This window comes from Strix uralensis, chromosome 15 (genome assembly GCF_047716275.1).
Source record: "Strix uralensis isolate ZFMK-TIS-50842 chromosome 15, bStrUra1, whole genome shotgun sequence".
In the NCBI taxonomy this organism is placed as follows: Eukaryota; Metazoa; Chordata; class Aves; order Strigiformes; family Strigidae; genus Strix; species Strix uralensis.
Window position 1 is genome coordinate 17,281,109 of NC_133986.1, and position 21,805 is coordinate 17,302,913.

The following is a 21,805-nucleotide window of genomic DNA, read 5'->3' on the forward strand; positions in this document are numbered from 1 at the left end:
CCATCATCCTCCCTTTCCTGCTCACCTCTCTATATTCCAAAGGGAGCCCTGGGAGCGCAGACGTAGTGCTGACCTGTGCTTCTGTTTTGGAGTGTCTAAGGGAGATGAATCCCACTCAGAATGACTTCTCTTCAGTTCTCCCTTAGCTGCCCATTGACACAAAAGCCTCCGGGAGCATCTGGTGATGTTGTTGGGGTGCTCCTGCACTCTGAACAGTGAGTGAGGGGAAGAGTGAGGCAGTGGTGTGCCTGTGTTTCTTCTGTCCATGTATGTGAGCAGATGTTCTTGCAGGTTGACAGATGGATGTCTTGTCTTTCACAGAGCCCAGCCCAGTTCTTGATCTCGAGGCAGAATATGTTGGCATGACTTCTGTCAACTTAACATGGGTGGTGAACAACACTGCTTCCAGCTCCTACACGTACAGGATAGAGGTTGAGAGTGGTACCTCTGTTAGGAACCTGACGTCCAATGTCACCGAAGTCGAAATTACTGATTTAATCCCTGGGACCATGTACAGATTCACGGTGTTTGCAATAGTGGCTGATGGTCAGATGGAAGGAGAAGGATCATCCATAAACCTGTATACAAGTAAGGAAGTGCTGCCTCTCAGTTTCAAGTAAACATACCATTTGTACCAAATTGCCCTGCTTTTTTTACCTTTGCTTCTAACTTTGTACTGTTTCTCGTTGTGATGCTTTGCTCCAGGTGTCTGTGAGCATGAATGCCAGGCAGTCTTTGTTAAAAGAGAAAAGGACTGAGATGTCTGTGTCTCTGTGTGTGCGTGTGTTGCCTGTTAAGCTGTTATTTCATCAGCTTGGCTGCTCAAGACTATGTAGAGATCCAGCTGCTACAACAACATGACTTTCTCTAGACTTGATGGCTGAACAGGCCCCCTGCAATGCTTTTGGGAGCAGGTTATCACAGCTCATACCAAAGGACATGGTGTTCAGGCATGTGGTTGCCAGGATCACAGAGGCTTTCTGTTCGTGAAGATTTTTTTGAGCTCTTTGCAGAGCCCCTGGCCTGGGGCTCCTGTGGCCTCTGACAGTGCCTAGGGCCACATTATGGAGTGTGATGCCATTTTTGTCAGCTTTGTGCCATGGCACCTTTTTCCAGATCAGAGACACAGATGGGAGGAGATCTTTCTTTTGTGTCTAGCTCAGGGGTGGAAAGGGAACAGGCAACATCCCTACAAAGCAATTAGAAGCACTGTGTCCTGGAGCTGCTACTGAGCAGATGAGTTTGTCTAAGCTGCCTGAGGTCAGTCTTGTCTGCCCAGTGTTAATGGTGGATCAGACTTGCAGACACAGCCCCCCAGAGCGGGTCAGCTGTTGGGCCTGCTCAAGGAGCCCATTTCCTTCTCCTGATGTTGAGGAGAGGCTGGACTGAAGGGGTCAGATTAAGACTTGCAGATGCCATTGAGTTAATGGACCAAGATCACCCTGCACTCTCCTTCCTTCTCTGATTTCCATCTGTTTCTCTGTCTGGAAACCCACTGTGGAAACAGATGATTTTAGCATGTGAAGGGAAATAAAGAGAACATTCCCCAGAACTCCTGTGGCCTTTCCAGAGGTGCCACAGCATGAATGTCTGAAACTGGACGTTGATACTGCAGAAGTGTTGCATGGCTACAAATAACGCTCATTCTGTGTGGAATAGGGAGACATGGCTGTGGCTCTCCTTTCTTTATTTCTCTGTCTTGACAGATTGTTGTCTTCGCTTTCACAGAACCCAGCCCAGTTCTTGATCTCAAAGCAGAATATGTTGGTGTGACTTCTGTCACCTTAACATGGGTGGTGAACAACACTGCTTCCAGCTCCTACACGTACAGGATAGAGGTTGTAAATGGTACTTCTATTAGGAACCTGACGTCCAGTGTCACCAAAATCGAAATTACAGAGTTAATCCCTGGGATGATGTACGATTTCACAGTATTTTCAGTAGCAGCTGATGGTCAGACAGAAGGAGAAGGGGCGTCCATAAGCCTGTATACAGGTAAGTCACAGATTCTTGCAGCCCTGTTTCTGGTGAACTGTATTTTCCGGTGCAGCACAGGGCTCTGCCTACCTGCCTGAGGATTGTAATTTAATACTGTTGTGGGCAGAGGTGATGATTTGATCCTGGAGATGGAGATGACCAATCTGCCAAGCATGAGATGTTAAAGTGCAGAAGAAGCGTTGCCCTGATAGAAAGCTGTTGGTGAAGTTTGTCCTCAAGGCTGGCAACGCAGAGAGGAGATTTTGCCCCAAGGACCTTTCTTTTCTAAATTTGGTAAAGGGGGTTGCGTTCATTTTCAGATTCTTGTTTTAAGGTGCTCCCACACAGAGCGTATTGTGGCAGGGGAACATTTGTGATCTGGGGGCCTGTGGCTGCCATTGGGCTGCCACAGGAGAGTGAGATTGAGGCAGTGCTAGTTCAGGAGAACTGCTTTGGCCATCCAGCACCTTGCTGTGTTGAGTATCAAAAGTCTTGCCACGTGGTGTTGGAGGGACCATTTTGGAGCTGGCCTGCAAGGCTGTAGCCCAGCCTGGTCATTCCACAGGGTGTATTTGAAAGAAAACAGATGCCTGTTCTTGTCATTTGTGTTGTCCTGAAACATACCTGCGTGTGTGCTCATACCTCTCCAGTCGATGCCCAGAAGTATCTCCTGTGCTGCCTGACTGCAATAGCTAGTTGCCCGGTTTTGAAGATGCACAGGGAATAGGGTGCTGGAGAGAGGGTTTTGGGAGATGTTCCCTCTGCTGTGGGAGTGAGTGCAGGGCATGAGGATTGAAGGAGGAGCAGGGTGCCTGGGTCATCACCTCTGTTCCTTTTCAGTGATGTTTGATCTTCCTCACTTTTTGCTGTGCAGAGATGCACCACCATTGTCTTTCCCCACCACTCTTCTCTCCTTCCTGCCCACCTCTCTGCATTGCCAGGGGAAACCATGGGAGTGATGGCACAGTGGTGAGCTGTGCTCCTGATTTTGAATGTGAAAGGAAGATGAATTTTACTTGAGATGCCTCTTTCTCATTTTTCTGTTACCCAGCCATTGATGCAAAAGTCTCCGGGAGCATCTGGTGATGTTGTTGGGGTGCTCCTGCACTCTGAACAGTGAGTGAGGGGAAGAGTGAGGCAGTGGTGTGCCTGTGTTTCTTCTGTCCATGTATGTGAGCAGATGTTCTTGCAGGCTGACAGATGGATGTCTTGTCTTTCACAGAGCCCAGCCCAGTTCTTGATCTCGAGGCAGAATACGTTGGTGTGACTTCTGTCAACTTAACATGGGTGGTGAACAACACTGCTTCCAGCTCCTACACGTACAGGATAGAGGTTGAGAGTGGGACCTCTGTTAGGAACCTGACGTCCCATGTCACCAAAGTTGAAATTACAGAGTTAATCCCTGGGACTATGTACAGATTCACGGTATTTGCAGTAGTGGCTGATGGTCGGACAGAAGGAGAAGGATCATCCATAAGCCTGTATACAAGTAAGTCATGGTTTCTCACACACCTCTTCCTGGTGGTCTGTATTTTGCTGTGCAGCACAGGGCTCTGCCTATCTGCCCAAGGGTGGAAATGCAGTACTGTTGCAGGCAGAAGTGCTGTGCTTTGCCTGCCTGCAGAGATGCTTGCGTGGAAGAGATATAGCCTTCTTTTTAAAAACAAAGTAAAACAAACCCCCTCAAAAACAGCAATTGGTGAAAGTGGTCACCAAGGCCTGTGACGCAGTGAAGGAACTCTTCCTGAGAACCTGCCTCCCTGGCCTGGGAATTGTATGGGCAGTTTTGCTGCCTTCACTTCTTGGAGGATGGGGGCCTCAGACCCTTATTTTAAAGGGCTCCCACACAGAGAGAGTGTGTTGTGCCCGGGGAACTTGTGTGATCTGGGAGCCTGTGGCTGCCATTGGGCTGCAGCAGGAGAGTGAGCTTTAGGCAGTGCTAGCTCAGGAGTAAGCTCAGGGCATGAAGGGTGGTGAATGAGCAGGGTCATCACCTCTGTTCCTCTTCCAGTGATACCTGATGTTCCTTACCTTTTGTTGTGCACAGATACACCACCATCTGCTTTCCCCACCTTCCACTGCAACCTTGTATCTTTCCTGACCACATCTCTGAATTCCCAAGCAAAATCCTGGGAGCACTGGCACAGCAGTAGTGACCTGTGCTTCTGTTTTGGAGTGTCTAAGGGAGATGAATCCCACTCAGAATGACTTCTCTTCGGTTCTCCCTTAGCTGCTCGTTGACACAAAAGCCTCCGGGAGCATCTGGTGATGTTGTTGGGGTGCTCCTGCACTCTGAACAGTGAGTGAGGGGAAGAGTGAGGCAGTGGTGTGCCTGTGTTTCTTCTGTCCATGTATGTGAGCAGATGTTCTTGCAGGTTGACAGATGGATGTCTTGTCTTTCACAGAGCCCAGCCCAGTTCTTGATCTCGAGGCAGAATATGTTGGCATGACTTCTGTCAACTTAACATGGGTGGTGAACAACACTGCTTCCAGCTCCTACACGTACAGGATAGAGGTTGAGAGTGGGACCTCTGTTAGGAACCTGACGTCCAATGTCACCGAAGTCGAAATTACTGATTTAATCCCTGGGACCATGTACAGTTTCACGGTATTTGCAGTAGTGGCTGATGGTCGGACAGAAGGAGAAGGATCATCCATAAGCCTGTATACAGGTAAGTCACGGTTGCTCGCACACCTCTTCCTGGTGGTCTGTATTTTGCTGTGCAGCACAGGGCTCTGCCTGTCTGCCCAAGGGTGGAAATAGAATATTGTTTCAGGCAGAATCACTGCACACGGCCTACCTGCAGTCACTAATGTTAAGGTGTGGAAGGGGGTTCTGTGAGGGGTTTTGTTAACTTCTCCTTGTGGATGAGGCCCTCAGGCCCTTATTTTGAAGGGCTTCCACGGGAGTGCACTGTGCCTGGGGAACTCCCCCCACTGGAGGGGCTCATGGCTGCTTGCTGGGCCATCAGCCACGCTGCTCTGCTCAGCTCATCAGCAAAGAGAAGAAGGGTCGAGGTAGTCTGGTGTTCCTCATGCTAGGCATTGTGACCATTTTTCCCCCTTGTGAATATGTGCTGCTGTGTCCTTTTGTTCGCTTTGTCCACTTGACTGAGGTGAGGTGAATCTACCCCAGAGCTTCTCAGTGGGGTTTCCAGAGGTGCCCCAGGATGAACCCATTAAGAGATCTCTGGTACTGTGAAAGTGCTGCTTGGCTACTTGTAATGCTCAGTCTGTCCAAAATGTGGAAGTGTGGCTGTGCCTCTGCTTTTTCTGTCTGTGTTTGTCAGCAAATACTTGTGAGCGTTGATGGAGTCTCATCTTGACTTTCACAGAGCCCAGCTCTGTTTTCCATATCCGGGTGGAGTATGCTGGTCTCTGATTTTTTTCCCATGGAGCACAGATGATACTTATAACTACACCTGCAGATTAGAGATCCAAAGTCATGGTTCCTCCTCTAGAAACCAGACATCCAGTGTCACCAGAGCTGTTAATATAGACATAAACCCTGGAGCCTTCTGTATTTTCATCGTATTTGTAGAAGTATCTGACAGTGTTACTGAAGGAAAATAAATATTTATGAAATGCAATAGAAATCAGTCCCAGTCACTCACAATCTTTTAACTAAATCTGTTTTTTTTCTGGTACACAATTCTACTTCTCCTTAGTTTCTTAAAATAATATCCCTTTTTAATAACAAAGTAACTTAATCCATGAGCCTTTTACCCCTGTATTTGGAAGTACTAAATACTTCCTTATCGAGAGAGGAAATAAATTTGCTGTGTGTTACAACTGTAGAAGTTAAAGGAGTTTTGGTCTTGAAGGCCAAGTTTTGTAAAACGTTTAGTTTAGAGGGAACTTTCTTCTCAGTGTTACTGCTACATCAGCTTTTAAAATATCTTTTTATAACTGGACGTAAGTTTGCAATTTCTGTATTGTGTGGTATAGAACTCTCACACTAGCTGACATGTTGTAGTTGCTGCTCTTAAGGATGGCTACTGCTGTGCTCTTAATGCACAGAGCTTATATTAGTTTTCTTACTTGTTGGCCACTAATTCACAGTTATACAGGGAGTTAGTGTCAATCTACATAGTACTCTAAAAATGTTCTTAGAGTAGTATGTTCAATTGCTGAACAGTATTTTGAAAACTTTGCTGATCTTGACAGACACTAAACCTAAATTTTCTCAGTAAACCTGTCTGCAGAGGAGTTAGCACAGAAGAGGTCTGTGTACTTAGTGTGCTAAATACTTCTCTTCCTCATAGGGTAGAAAGTCCTTGTAGGCTGTACCTTCGTCTTCTTAACAGTGGAAGGGAATACTGAAGTTTTACAAGCATTTATACGCAGAACTTACAAATAGACAGCTTTTTCTATTTACTATAATACTTGATTTCTTACTCCTCTTTTTTTTATTTTATTTCAGTTCCTGCCTTAGTGAATTCATTTCGGTGTGAACCAGTGGCCAAGCAGTCTTCCCTAATGCTGAAGTGGGAGTGCCCTTCTGGTAACAATTCTGGCTTCAAAATTAAAATAATTAATGATACATGGGAAAAAGAAGAACGGACTCCATCCTGCATGAGAGAAGGCTCAGAGGAAGTCTTCAGAACAGTGTCTTTAGATTATTTCAACACCTATACTGTTACTATTGCAACTCTTTCAAATAGTTCTGAAAGCCCTCCAGTGCAGAAAATATGTAATACGAGCATTACCGGTAAGCATTAAGGTTTGAGAATGAAAGATATTCATAGGACCAAAATATTGACTTCATGATGCAGCATACCAACCTCGATGTGCAGTACATTATCAGCCTACAGATTGTGAATAAAACACTACATTCATACAAAGTCTAATGTAATGCACAATAGATATGCAGTGTATGAACAACATTAGTATTACAGCATTTTCTTGTTTGGAAAACTTTTCTTTATCAGTCATTAAGGTACTAAAAACTATTTCTTTTTATAGACCCGCCTGCTCCAAGCAAAGCACCTTTAGTCAAAGCAGTCAGTCACAGCTCATTGTCTGTTGAATTCTCTGATTTTGAGTCAGTGAATGGACCATTAAAAGCCTATGCAGTAATGATCACAACAGAAGAACAAGGTAAGATGTTACAATATTATCTTGTAGCTGTGTGAAACAATTTATCAGATGACATTACCTTTCAAACTCTAAACAGGTACTAAATAGAGAAAAAGCTGACTCAGTACTTTCATCTTTCAGAAATCATGAAGCAAAAATACCTTGCTCGCTTAAAGTCAGATCACCCCTTTTCAGAAAGCCACTGTTTTCACTCAGCCTTTTCCAGCCTGACTTATACTTGTATATGTTTCGTATGTATTGCCACTGTGCTGTTGTCCTCTTGATTTGCCAGTGATTCCTGCCACAAGGTTGTGTAGTATCCTTTTTTTTTCCCCACAGAATAATTTTCAGAGCTACTAACACAAGCAGCTTTGGAATGTGGGATGGTTTTCCCCCTCCCGTATTAAGCTGGAAGATACCTGCAGTAATATCTTAAAAAAAAAAACCAACAGAATTTTCCTTCGGATTTCACTTAAAACACTTTAGCTGAGAGACATGGGGTGCTGGTGGAAGGCTTGAGTAGCATTGTCAGCATTACATTCTATGGGAGGTTGAACGCCACAGAAAGCTAGAGTGTGGTCTATCAAACTCACATCTTTAAAGCATCAAAACAGAGAGGTGTCTTTAATTGGTGAATGTCTACTGATAAATCATAAAATTAAGGAACCTTCCTTTGCAGTGTAAGTTCTCGTTGAACATCTTTTCATTTCTGCCAGTGCACTGGAGGAATAAAGCAGCTGATGGAAATAGTTTCCCCCAAGAGGGATTTGCCATTCATGCTTATCCTTTGTCTTAACACTGGAAACTCATCTTGCAGCAGTTTGACTGTAGATCTTTATTCTGGGTTTTCTATATAATATATGTCCAAGAAATGCCCGTATATGTATAGTACATCAGTGCAGAAAATCCCTATTTTTCACATGCCTACTCAGCTGCCCCAGAGTTGCTGATTTGAATGACAGTCTTGAAGGCAGCAACAGCTCTGCCTGTACCTTCAGCCAGTCCTGTTTGATGAGATTCAGTGTGGTCTTCTGTGTGGTTTTGATTGCAAGGTATTCAGGAGAGAGGACTTCCAAGATGTTATTGAGAGAAATAAGGAAGGAAGATTGCCTGTATTTATAATACAGAATCTGAGTGCTTTGATAGTAGCAGGAAACCATCCTTACAGCCAAGCATCGCTTCAGCTTTATAGTGTTGAAATAGCATTAATATGCTTGAGATGTGTTTCTCTGTCTTAAAACAGACATCATTACCTTTAGGATAGACAGAGAGGACTTTGTTCAGCTGTGTAAGCAATGGTGTCTAAGGCTGTTTGGCCTAGGGTGATAGGCAAGGCATCCATAAAGAGCTGCAGATACAACCTGGGATGTACATCCTTTTGGAATGGAAACTAGGGACCAGACAGGACATATAACGTGTCTTGGACAGTATTGAACACCTTTTTCTAGGCAACTGAGTTAATTGCAACCTCAACTGCTTTTAATGTAACCAAACTAGTGCTTTGCAAGAGCTGTCTTGCACCCTGTTCCTGCACAGTCACAGTTGCTGAGAGCTTTGCTGTTGGTGACAGTGAGCCACCAGCTCACTACTGGCAGATCAAACCTTGTCTACACAACTGTAAAAAACCTACTAGAGTTTTTCTAGCTTTTGGAGCTCGTGCAAGGCGAGTCCTTTTTAAAGGTGAATTCAATACTTTATCTGTTTTTGGAAGGAGCTCTTAGCTTTGTAAAGGCAGTCAGTAGAGAGCAATGTATGCAAACTTCAGCCAAATGAGCACCATTTTTCTTACCCCCACACCACTTTGAATATTTGCATCAGTTTGCTTGCTCTTGAGTTGTTGGACAACTGGTAATTTGAGCTTGTTTATTACCTCTTAGGTCATCACATGTGCCTCACTGTATAACCTGTCTCAAGTTTCTAGTGTTCATCTTCTAACAACAGAAACTGTAAAGTGGTGCTGTTCTGCAGATGGTGTCCTGTTGGTCACTGTTCAACTGCAGTAGCCCATTCTTCTTAGTCTTCTGTAAGAGAAACTGTTCTGATCACTGTTTTGTCCAATGCTTGTCTCTGTCAAGAAAAGGCAGAAATTAACTCTTTCATGTCTTAGGGTTTAGGTGTGAGACTTCTAAGACACAGCAAGGAGTTATAGGTCAGGATGAGTTTAGTGTCACCCTGAAAGAGGCTTGATGCTGCTTGAGTAGCACAATGTTACCAAGTACCAGTTGAGTTTTTCTACACTGTTTGCATTGTACTCTCTACATATGATAGTTGATAGAGTGTGTATGGAAATAACTGACTTGTCTAGTGAAGGTTGTCCACAAGGATACCAGAATCCACCACTAATGTACCTCTACAGAGAAGCTCCACTATACATGGTAGAAGTGAAACCAAAAGGACATCAAAACAAGTAACACTGGGAAGTAGGGAGGTAGTTCAGTAGATTGTGTTGTAGTAGAAGAGATTTCCGAAATTGTCTGTTGCACTCAGCCTGTCATTTCAGGCAGTATTTATGGAGTAATGACAACTGTGGTTAATGTGACCATCTCAGCCACTGTGCTCATTGATACAAAATCAGTGGATGATATATACCACATATATCCTTGTTTTTTCCTGAAGGTTGTGCATCTTTGAAGTCTAAATTGAACAACACATACAAAGATTTCAAGAAGACGAAGACAGTTACCTATGTAACATATGTCATAAAAACAGAGCAGGCAAAACCGCCTTCTTTTCATTCTCAGAATGGTACAAACATCGTTAATGTAGGCAAGGGAAACACAATGTATGGCTATGAAAATGGACCGCTGATTCCACTTCGTTCATACAGGTATTTATTTCAAGCCACTGTTTGATTTATTTTGCTGCAGTTGAAATCGAAAAGACCATCTAACAAAAAGATTACTGATCTTGCTTAAGACTGTTAAGGCCATGTAATGTACCTGATTTTTTCTTTCCCTTCTCCCTTACCAACAGGGCAAGTGTTGCAGGTTTCACTAATATAACCTTTACTGTGGCCAACATCATTGTGGGGGAAGATAGTTATGTATCATTTTCACCCTGTTCTGAGGCGGTTTTGCTACCCCAGGATCCAGGTATAGTTAATGTCAAATGTAGGACTGGTGGCCGGGCACATACACAGTGTGTGGAGATGCCTTAATTATGGCAAGTTTCATAACAGCAAAACACCAGTTGGTTTCTCAGCGATGGACTGTTTCTTTCTAGCTTTGCAGTGACACTGCTCTGTAAATTCAAACCTTCCTGGTTCTGTGGGTGACCTCTTCTTTCCATGTATGATTTCTCCTGTGGAAGTAAATGCTCTGCTGCCCATGGCATGCTAAAAGGGATTGGATGGCACAGTGAGACTTTGGTACAGAAACTAGGAGCAAAAACCAGCTGATGTTCTAACAGTTCTAGTAAATCAGAAATGAGTGTACTGAAGTGCAAATACTGGTCCTCTGATCCCATTTTTTATTAATTTATCATCCTTGGTTTATTATTCTTAATGAGCTTTCAATACTGGTACTACCAAAGGGCGCAGTAAAGAAAAGACATTTAGTAGTGTGTGGAGTGTGCTCTGTCACTTGTAAGGTTCTCTTGTAGCACGTTGATTGAGTTAGATGATTACCAAAGAGCTAAATCAGTAATGAGTAATACTTGTTGTCTTTTATCAGGTGTTATTGCTGGAGCTGTTATTGGATGCCTTTTAGCTATATTGGCTGTAGTCGCTATAGGGGGTTTCATATTCTGGAGAAGGAGAAGGTAATGTGTGTTCGTTGTTGTATTTGCTGTGATGAGGAACACCAGTATTTCACTTCTGTATCTTTCTCCTAAAAAGGTCTCTTCTTCTGTTTCATACACTTCTATCATGATGCTTTAAAATATATTCTATTAAAAATCTTGTTTGTATGTTACTGATTAGAGTTGATGTATCAAGCTAGTTAAATGACTTTGTTCAACTAATAGTTACAAACTAATGAGTTAAGATTTGTTTTGTTTAGCTCTTCTGAATTCATGCATGCTGATGAAGTAATTCAGTCAGAAGTAAGCAAACATCACAAATTACTGTGCTAAAAGACATGTGTAATTGTATCTTAGATGGTTTTATTTTAAATTATCCATTAATCACTTGATGGCCTGTCATATGAAACTTCCATTCTGGAGTTTCCAGAAGCTGATGAGTTGCCTGGGGTTTGAGCTGGTCTCTCAGTTTCCAATCCTTTCCAAATAATCTGGGATTTAAGAGTTTGCAAAGACTTTTTCATACTTCTGATCACATGGTACATCCTTTCTAAATAGTTAGCTGTAGGGCCCTTAGTCCAGTTTTCTTAGTTTCTGTGATTAACTGCTGTTATTTTTACAACTGTATCCGATAGCGGTGGACAATAATGAGAAGAGCTTCCTTTAAAGCCAGGAACAGTTACTTTCATTCAGCTACCGCTTTCGGTACCACTGACACATCACTGTTGAACACTTACTGTAGGGATTCTGGGAGTAGTAGCAATTCTCCTGAGATGTTAGCTAACGATGCAGATCCCTCCGATGTACTTCTTCCACCAAACTTACATGCTTTATGTTCAGGCATCATACTCTGGTTCCCACAAAAAGAAACAGTCTCATTGCACACCACCATTGAATGAAGGATGAGATATTTTATTCTTACTCCAGGTACAGGGTTTGCCTCAGGAGGGTTTTTTTTGCACAGAATGAGACTTTTAAAAGAAATTGTTCTGAACAGGCACAGGAAATAGCTGTCGTCAGAAATCTCATGTGCATTCCATTAAATTCTACTGTGAACCTATTGTGTTTTCTTTTGCCTTATAGGAAAGATAAAAGAAATACTGAAGTGTCCTTTTCTCCAATTAAGTAAGTCCATATCCTTTCACACATTGTTTTCTGAGCTCAAGTGATATTTGCAAAACTTACTCTGAACCCAGATACTTGTTTTCTGTGCAGTTTTGTATAGAATTTTGCAGTATTAATTCCTCATGGAATTTAAAGACTCCAGCCTGCAGACTAGAAATAATCATATTGATTGAGACTTCTAGAGCTGCCACAGGGATTTGAGTGCTTGCTTCATGAATTACTATTAGACACACAAATGCTCCACATAGTTCTGAAAAACAGGATGTTTGAGTGAAACGTAGGCTTCTGTGCATGTTGAGGAAACAATCCAAATTGTTGGTAAAGTGCACATAGGTAAAACTCTGCGCTGTGGCCTGAATTTTCCTTTGCTTTATGACTACTTTGTGCTGAGCCATTAATTCTGATAATGTTGAGACTGTAAAAGCTGGCCATGGAAGGGCAACCACAATATATTGGAAGTCACAGGCAGTGCAATTGAATCACATTATTGGTTCCTGTACCAATTTTTGTGCTGATGGAACGGCATGGCTGGAGCATCCCATGAAGACCTGTGTAGACTTTGGTAGTTGACATAAAATACACCAGGGAATGGGACCAGTCTGATGGGAGCACCGAAGCGACTGACTGACACCTTCTGTGATACTCTTCTCCTGAAGGATGCACTATTCTCTCCTTGGTTTAACAGATCAGTTAAATGCTGTGCTTGATATCCTGTCCCCTGTAAATGCAGTTTTGTAGCTGCTACTAACAGTCATGCTTTCATTCTTAGATTTACATAGTGAAAAATACAGCTGCATGTGTCTAATCAACCTTTTTTTCTTCCCCCCACCCTCCCCTGAAGAATCAAGAAGTAAGTAAAGCACACTTTCTAACACATTAACTGAATTTATGGTTTATTTACCTAATACCAGTTAACAATACATGCATTTTCTTATTTTAGATCAAAAATGATTAAAGTGGAGAACTTTGAGTCCTACTTTAAGAAGCAGCAAGCTGACTCCAACTGTGGTTTTGCTGAAGAGTATGAGGTATGTACCCTCAGTGGAGAGAGCTCATGACAAATATTTTTGGAAAGGCAAGTTAGCTTTCCTGTGGAGCATACGTGAGGCTTACTGAAGGGGAACAGAGGGGACCTTTATTATAGAGATTATTAAGCCACATGTATAGCCTTCCTTTCCCTGCTTCAGCTCCAAATTTAGTTGAAGTGCATGATAAACACTTTACATCCTGAACTATTATCTCTACCTGTGAGCTTATAGCATGGCCTGCTGGTCAGAGCTCTCACCAGACAGGATCTCCTGAGTCCTTGCCACAGTCACACTACAGTTAGCCTAGGGAAAGCTATTTAACTCCCCTGCACTTTGGTTTTTTCCTCGTTTTTGTTTTTCTACACAGCAAGACAGGTCTCTTGCTGAAATCACTGTTTTCTTTAGTGCGTAGGTGTGATTTGCAAACCACACCTGTGAATAGCTTGAAGGAGCAGTCAGAGAAACAGCAGTTATGATTTGCTTAGTGACCATAAATGTTTTTCTATGAAATGTGCTAAAGCTCAGTTATTATGGTGCAAAAGACAGGAATCAAGTGTCACTAAGGATTCTGTGTTGTCATGTCTGCTGTTAAAGAATCTCCTTTTTTTTTTTTTTTTTTCCCATCTTCTTGAAGCTATTAATTGACTTTCTTCTTCTTTCCAGATCAAATTCTGTCCCTTTGATTGTACTTTGCAGGCTGGTGCTCCGCCTTGCCTTCCTCTCTGATTTTGCTTCCTTCAGTCCTTTCATGATGTACTTGCTCCCTTTCTCCCTGTAATGTCCACAAAGTTTATGCAAAGTAGTTTGCTGCCTTGGGGTCAGAATGAGTGTGCTGTTGATGTCAGTGTCGTGTATTTCAGCAAAACTGTTCCTGGGCTTTTGAAGCCCACCTCTAGGTTTTAAACACACTACTATTCCAAAATTCTGTATTAATCCCTTCTTTATCAGATTTGCCACTGTCACCCTCCCACCCTGTAAAAAGAGTGGGTTTTGTCACCATTTATCCCAGTTGAACATGCCTACTTTTACAGCAAAGGCCAAGAGTGGTTGGAGCATTTGTCTGTTGCCATCATGTGTTTCTGTAAAATTCCTAAACCAGAACCAGGTGCTCATGAACCCTTTTTCTGTTGTAGGAACTCAAGTCTGCTGGTGTTCATCAGCCCAAATTTGCTGCTGAGCTCGCTGAGAATCGGGGAAAAAATAGATACAACAACGTCTTACCATGTGAGTTACTGTCTTTGGTTTTGCATCTTCTACTGGTTGAGTTTTCAGGTGAAAAACCTTGGATTTGGATTTAATAGTACCCAGAGGCTTCAAAGGGGCATTAATGTCATCAATTTTCAAAGGAATGAATTTGGGCTGCTGCTTTCCCAAAATCACTGTGTAAGCAAACCTAAAGAGTTTTCCCTCAAGGGTGTTTTCTAAAGTTCCCAAACTTTCCCTCAAGAAAGTTCCTTAAAGAACTTGCCCTTAAATAATTTTTAATTTTCCATTTGTGAGAAACTTGCAGTCAGTTTGAAAAAAACAGAGGTTAACAGTTAACTACGGACAGGTAGATGTGCAGAGCTGTGAGAACTGTTAAGACTCTGCTGCCAGCTTTGCAGAAGAATGACAAGCCTAAGCCCTGCCAGGCTGTCTGCGGGCACCCCAGCATAGCAGAGTGTAAGAAGGCATTGGAAGGTGAACAGTGACTGGTACTTAGGGATGCTTTGGAGGAAAAACATCAGCTGCAATGGCAGCAGGAGACAAATCACCTATTTTTCTCCAGCAATTAAAACTGTAGTAAATTTTGTGTTGGTTTAAAAATATATAAATATGCAAAACCAAACCATGTTTAAAAAAAAAAAAAAATCTGTGTTGAGTATTCTGAATCTTTATCCTGGCCACCCATTTTTCTGAAGGCTTTCATCATAAAAATTCTAAACTACTGCTATTTATGATTCCTAAAGTTATATTCTTATTCTTAAAATGCACATTGTTCTAAAACACCTTTTATTTAAAACTGTGCATTAGATAATACTATTTTGCTGAAAGGGTCTCGTTCTAAAATTCATGATTTTCCTTTTTTCTTTCTGCAGATGATATTTCTCGTGTTAAACTTTCAGATCAAAGCTCTGCAACTGATGATTATATTAATGCAAACTATATGCCTGTAAGTCACTTCATTAGTTGTAATGAAATGTAATGTGTATTTTTATGATGTAGACTTAACAGCTCGTGCTGATGTTTAAAATTAGCTTTTTATGTCTCATTGATGCACATATGTGTGTATCTACATATATTTATTTTGGTTTTTTGTTCTTAGGGCTATAACTCAAAGAAGGCATTTATTGCTGCACAGGGTCCTTTACCCAATACTATAGAAGACTTCTGGCGCATGATTTGGGAAAAGAATATCTACTCTATTGTTATGTTGACAAAATGTGTTGAACAAGCCCGGGTATGTTTTTATTAAAATTGAACTGTCTCTTGAAGATGGTTGGATCTCTTCTAATTTTGTTGTTACCCTAGTAGGTTGGAGACTGACTCCTTTCTTTTAACAACCATCCACTTACTGGAAGACTGTTTTCTAAATTAAATAAGCCAAATTTTTTTTTTTATTTTTTCCCATTCTGATATCTGCTGACTACCAGAATAGATTGTCTCAGGAGGGTTGTGGAATCGCTGTCTTTAAGGGTGGGTTCTTCTCCCTAAAGAATGGTTTTGGTGGAGCTTCTCCTGCCCTGGGATAGGCCATTGGGAAGGGTGACGTGCTTTGAAGCCCTGCTTCAGGTGGTGTGTTACTTAAAACTAACAGTCCATTGTTTCATTGCTGTGTGTAATGTGTGGAACCTTGTAACTCTCTTCTCAGACAAAATGTGAGCAATACTGGCCAGACAAACAATCCAAGAGCTATGGTGACATTATTGTGACAATGGTCTCAGAGGCTGTCCTTCCAGAATGGACAGTAAGGGACTTCACTGTAGAAAAGGTGCGTGCGTACCCCCTCGGTTGTTAGTGTGTAAATATCTACAGAAGTGGTGTATCATATCACTGTGACTTCACATGTCAAGCAACACTGGAATGACAGAATACAATAATTTCACTAAAACTTAATCAAATTCAGAGTTATCTGAGGGAAGAGGATAAGTGTGGCTTATTTTAACTTGAGGCTTTGAATGCATTCGTCTGCTTTCTGTGAAAAGTCTGATTTAAAACCTTTCACACTATTTACTGGCAACAAGACTCCTGTGATATTTATGTGTACGTGTTTGTTCAGGTGCTCTGGCTTCTCACAAGTGTTTTAATAATCTACCTAGAGGTAGGAATGAGTTGCCAGTAGGGCCCCTCCTGTGGCAGAAACGGATCTGCCAGCAAAACCCAGCCTGTTAATGGGAGTTACCAATTGCCCCTTCAGTGATCCTGCAGCTCGTGCTTCCCCGAGACTTGCACCAGAACTTGTGCTTATACAGATACTTGTAATATCTGCTAGCCTGAACAATTAGCCCCATCTCTGTCAGCAAATGTAATGCAGCAGAGATGATCTTGGAGTAAAGTGGAAAGTAAAAGGAAATTATTTCCAAATATTCTCTACCAGAGTGGAAGGAAGAGGGAACCTGAAATATCATTGATGAAATTACTGCACGGTTTCTAGCAGGCATCTTTAATGAAGCTGAGCTTTGTCCAGTACCTATGGCAGGAAGCCTTACTCTTGCTCGTCTGAAGCCGGTTTCCTTTTTTTTTTTTTTTTGTGTGTGTGTATTCCTCTAGTCCAACACACCAGAGAGCCACTCGGTGCGCCAGTTCCATTTCACCTCCTGGCCAGATCACGGAGTGCCGGAGACAACAGACCTTCTCATCAACTTTAGACACCTTGTTCATGAGTACAGCAGTCAGAATCCAATTGACTCTCCTACTCTGGTGCATTGCAGGTAGGAAGAACACGTTTGTGTTAGACACATTTTTATCTTGTGGTTTTTTTAAGAACAATTCTTTTTCAATGTGATTTTAAAAAAAAAAACTCTCTGCTTAAGAACATGGGCTGTTCACCCTGCCAAATTAAAACCTTTGCCCCATGCTTCAGAAACGTAGCAAAGCTATGTAGGTGGCAAAGTACACAATACAGAATTTCATGAGAATTAGACCATCTTTCTCTCCTAGCCTGGAAAACTTAGCTGAAAAAGTTGTGTCTTCAAGTGCTTTTATCTGTAATCTTGTGCAAGTGCCAGGCTGGGAAGCCCGGAAGCATGTCCTCCCTCCCTTTTGGTGATGGTGAGAACCACCCCTCTGGCCTGCAGAGACTTTGAATGCTGGTGCCACTGAAATAACAAAAGGCATCTTACTGGCTTCACTGGCGCTTCATCGGTCCCCGGTGAGGCGGTGGTTGAGAGAAGGCAGTAACTCTCTTCCCACTGTCATTGCAGTGCTGGTGTCGGCAGGACGGGGACGTTCATCGCCATTGACCGCCTGATTCAGCAGGTTGAAATGGAGAATACGGTGGATGTGTATGGAGTGGTGTACGATCTTCGCATGCACCGACCCTTGATGGTGCAAACTGAGGTAAGGCTGTCTTTCATCCAGCTGCATGTTTTTTCAAATGTGTGCGATAATCCAGGAAGGGTGGACTCAAGATGTAACTACAGAAAGGTAAGATATCAAGGAGCAATGTGAAATTGCTCTTTATATAACTTCCCTCCTTCCTGCCTCATCTACCACAACAGCAGTTGCAGCCAAGGGCTGTAGTACATCCATGCAGTCTCTTTACAGAGTGCTTCGAAGGTAGAACTGGCATTTGCAGCTGGAAAGAATCAAACTCTGAGAAGGATTTTTTTGCAGCTTGTTTTACCCCTATGAGTTTTATCCTTATAGCTGTGAGCCAGAATTATCTTGAGTCAAGTGGTCTCAGTGTGCAGCTTTTGTGTTCTGCAGGAGCACATGAGTCCCTGCTGAAATTATCACTTTGATCCAAAGAGGTGTGTTGGATTAACTCAAGCTGGTTTGAAAAAGGCTGTAAAATCTCCATCATGAGAGTCTTTTAAGAGGGTGTTAGGCATGACAATAAATTTGATCCTAGCGTTTTACGAGGGGTTGATCAGATCACATCATGAGGTCCTTTCCAGCCCTATTTTCTATGAACTATACATACAACTTCTAGAAAATACTCTGTGATAACATTCAGTGCGGTGCATCCAAGCCCCAAAACTTATATTCAGGAGCAGAATTACTTCCAAAATCAGGTATTTTCTAGAAATGTATCACCCTCTGTTTTTCTCCTATCAGGACCAGTACGTCTTCCTAAACCAGTGTGTTATGGATATTATTAGATCCCAGAAAGACAAGAAAACTGATCTTATTTACCAAAACATGACAGCAATGGCAATCTATGAAAATTTCACACCTGGGCCAGGCTTTGGGAAGGCCAATGGCTACCACGCGTAGCCTGGATGGAACACGGTGTCTCCAGGAGGTGTTACCTGCGCAGAGGAAAGGGAGATGTTCTACTCGTCCGGGGTTGTGTGCAGTGTCTCGTGTCTGGCTTCTCCAGGTCTGTCCGCATTCGAAGATGTAATCTACAGGAGGAAAAACACAATGCTGGCAGGAGCTGCAGATTGATATTAAAAAAAACCAAAACAACAAGCAAAACTATTTAAAGTTAACAGAGGAATCTTGCTTTTTCTTGGGAATTTAACAGTACTGATAGGTGAAATAGCATTTGCAGTATGAACGGTGAACTAGAATTTAAATATTAAAATAATAACACAAGCTTTTTATTACAATTTTATATGATTTCATTTACAGACACCAGGCTTGTGGGCTGTTTTAATATATTTAATTATAAGTTTCAGGAACATATTTTATCTACTGTATCTGGTTACTTAGCTAATAGATATGTGCCTCTGTGATTTTTTTTTTTTCCTGTGTTCCTTTTTATTTAAAAAAGGAGTACAAACAGCTCCTTCACGTGGACATTTATACTTGGAAATTGTGCCTTTTCTAGTTGCTACTCTAGAAAAAAAAAACAGCAGAGATTCTATTTTTGTACTGAAACTCTTAATGAGAACACAGATTTTTAAATAAGGCTTATGTCAAACTTAACTGTAGTTGCACTGTTGGCAGGACTCTCCAGAAGTTTGGAGGTGAGCTTTGTTTTTGCATTTCACCACAAATATCCCCTGCCTTAATGTTTCGGTGCCTCTGCTAGAGGAAAAAGGAGTGTGGTCTGTCACTCCAAGCTTTAACTATAGTAAAAAAAACCCGAGCAAGTGAATATGTGAACGTGTGTGCGGGGGTGTGTGTGGGTGTGTATGAAGGACAGAATAGCTCCTCCGTGTTCCTGGCTGATATTCCTGTTTTTATACAATTTATAGTGATTTATTTAAAGGTGCAATATATAATTTACTGAATAATGATCACTCTATTCTAATAGAGTTTTACTCAGGTTGGTGTCTTTTTATCATTGTTGTTGTTTTTCCTCAAATATATAAATCTGTGAAAATGTTGAAACTAAGGTTCCAAGTGTCCAAGCACTCCCAAACAGATTAACTGGCTTTACTGTTTCTACCAAAACAAATTGCACAAAATTCTGCTGTAAAGACCAATTTCTCAGTTGTTTCAGCCATTCAAAACTGAGACACATCTTACCTGCCTGCATCTCATTGATCTAATGTAATTGTTTTATAATTATTTGCAATAGACTGCTGCTGTGTTTTAACTGGTCCTTTTAAAAACAGAACAAGCAGAAAACCCCTAGTTGCTGATTTTACAGCAAGTCAAGGATTAGATTGGATTTATTTTTCTGGTACATAACTGTTAGACTTATGAAGGCATTACCAGTGAAGGACTTCCTAAGTAGCTGGGGGGTGTGTGTTTTTTTTGATCTTTCGATCATTGCACTGGTTGCATTGCAGAGGAGTATGAAGTTTATGAATAATGCTATAGAATAGCTATAAAGTGGTGAAAATCTTATGAAGGTTTAATAACCAGAGTCTCTGGAATTCTGCTGCTTTTTTTGTTTATTTTTTGGGGGGTTTTTTGTTTGTTTTAGCAGAGTTGTCAGAAGAAGCTACAGATACTAGGGGTATGTGTGGCATGACAGTGGAACCTGGCAACCTCACAGAATCCACTGTCAGCCGAAGGAAAATGTAGGAATTCCTGGTGCACAACTGTAACTTTACAGATATCCAGAGGAATTTTTTTACAACCTGGTGTGAAACTGGTGTGCTGTGTGTGAGCAAAACGGGAGGACAAACCACAGTGCACTTCAGCTTTTGGTTTTGTGGGGTTGTTATTTGTAGCAGCCACTTGTGGGTTTTTCAATATTTTTTTCTCTCTTTCTCTGAAATACTTTAAAAAATAAATTAAAAAAACCCCACAAGGTTAATGATCCTGCCCAGCTCCATCCAAACTGGCAGTCCACGTAGTAGATCTCTCACCCGGCATTCTTCCTAAGCTGCTGTCAGATGACAAACAAAGATAAACCACTTGGACCAAACAGAACCATTCCAAAGGAACTGGGAGGGAGGAGAGTCTGCCCCTCACAGGCATGTTATTTTTTTTCCTCTGTTAATCTATTAATTACTGCACATCTGTGCAGAGCACAGAGCCAGTATTCATTATTCCAGGTCTCCCAAGAACTTGCTGCCTTAGGGTGGAGAATGCTGTCTTGCTTCAGAAGGCCCTTGTTTTGTATAGCACAGAAGAGAGGGAGATGAATCTTCTACTCTAGATCATGTGTTTGCATTATATTGCAGCAGAACATCAGAAAACTAGCTAGAATGGCATGTGTTTCTGCTAACCACTGCCCACATACTCTTACAGAAAATAAACGTATCTGTCTCGTTGTTTTGATGTTGGAAGCAGGCGCCAAATTTTCACTTGTGTCATCATCTAACGAGTATTCATTTTTAATACAACTGTATACACGTCTTCCCAAAACTGACTCATTGTGAGAAAAGACCGAAGTTTGAAGTAAATGACCTGCTAATCCCAGGTATAGGTTGAAAAAGTTGGTAAGGCTTAAAATGTTGTAAACATAAAGTTGGCCGTAGTGCCGCTGTGAGTAGGTAGGACATGCCTCCTAGGATCTCTGCAGGAAGAGGAGGATTACAGGTAATGAATGCTCTACTACCTTATGGATCTCTCTTGGTCAAGATGACTTGAATTCCTGCAAAGATCTTTTTCCCTGCCTTCTGATGTTCTCTGTGTTATAATTGCCGAGATCTGTCTCTGGTCAGTGTTTTCTCTCACTGTAGCTTATCTAAATCTATCCCCTTTTCAGGCTGAAAGCTCCACAGTGTGGCAGTTGCATTTCTGTTCTACTCTTTTTTTTTTTTCCCATTTGGGGCCTGCTTAAGAAGGGAAAAGTTGATGTGTTTCAAGTAAGTGACTGTTGAATATCTTGAAATGATGTACAAATTTTATTGTTTTCATATTTGTTGTACAGAAAATTTCAGCACATGTCTGTTTTTAATGGTTTGATTTGTTTTTAAAGATATAAAAATAACAATTAAAAAGCATCATCCTAGAGCACTTTCTGTCTCGTATTTCCTTTCTTGGGGTTTTCTTTTCAGTTCCTTTTGAATAAAATTAATTTGCTAAAATACCCATTTCATTTAAAAGGGCTTTATAATGGATGAGGAAAGTGGGCTTCCATCCTCCAGGGTGGCACTGGAGTTGGATGTGTATTATGGTCACTGGGGCTCCCTGCGAGGGTGTTAATCTGTCATCGAGGCTTGCCTGGCAGGACCAGGGCCCGATGCTAATGTGTCCTGGCAGCTGGTGGTTTCTCCAAATGAAGAGCTTGGTACCAGATCAAGGAACAACAGCTTCATCCAAGGTCAATCAAAATATTTTCACTCACTGAAATTGCCTTGGGGGAG

At 41.8% G+C, this 21,805-nt stretch overlaps 1 protein-coding gene across 2 annotated transcripts in view; it reads left to right on the forward strand.

Annotated features, from left to right (window-relative positions):
* The window catches only part of PTPRJ (protein tyrosine phosphatase receptor type J), a 75,605-nt gene extending 54,150 nt beyond the window's left edge, over positions 1-21,455 (forward strand). Inside the window, exons 7-25 of one of the 2 annotated variants that reach the window (XM_074884591.1) lie at positions 322-588; positions 1,729-1,995; positions 3,200-3,466; positions 4,383-4,649; positions 6,401-6,688; positions 6,943-7,077; positions 9,673-9,883; positions 10,030-10,148; positions 10,728-10,815; positions 11,878-11,919; positions 12,761-12,769; positions 12,860-12,947; positions 14,081-14,171; positions 15,026-15,099; positions 15,253-15,387; positions 15,799-15,918; positions 16,698-16,858; positions 17,351-17,486; positions 18,207-21,455. In XM_074884591.1, coding sequence (XP_074740692.1) covers positions 322-588; positions 1,729-1,995; positions 3,200-3,466; positions 4,383-4,649; positions 6,401-6,688; positions 6,943-7,077; positions 9,673-9,883; positions 10,030-10,148; positions 10,728-10,815; positions 11,878-11,919; positions 12,761-12,769; positions 12,860-12,947; positions 14,081-14,171; positions 15,026-15,099; positions 15,253-15,387; positions 15,799-15,918; positions 16,698-16,858; positions 17,351-17,486; positions 18,207-18,365 — 2,924 coding nt within the window. In that variant the 3' untranslated portion in view covers positions 18,366-21,455. The remainder of the gene's footprint in view (positions 1-321; positions 589-1,728; positions 1,996-3,199; positions 3,467-4,382; positions 4,650-6,400; positions 6,689-6,942; positions 7,078-9,672; positions 9,884-10,029; positions 10,149-10,727; positions 10,816-11,877; positions 11,920-12,760; positions 12,770-12,859; positions 12,948-14,080; positions 14,172-15,025; positions 15,100-15,252; positions 15,388-15,798; positions 15,919-16,697; positions 16,859-17,350; positions 17,487-18,206) is intronic. The other variant, XM_074884592.1, reaches the window with a different exon arrangement.
* The last annotated feature ends 350 nt before the right edge of the window (positions 21,456-21,805 follow it).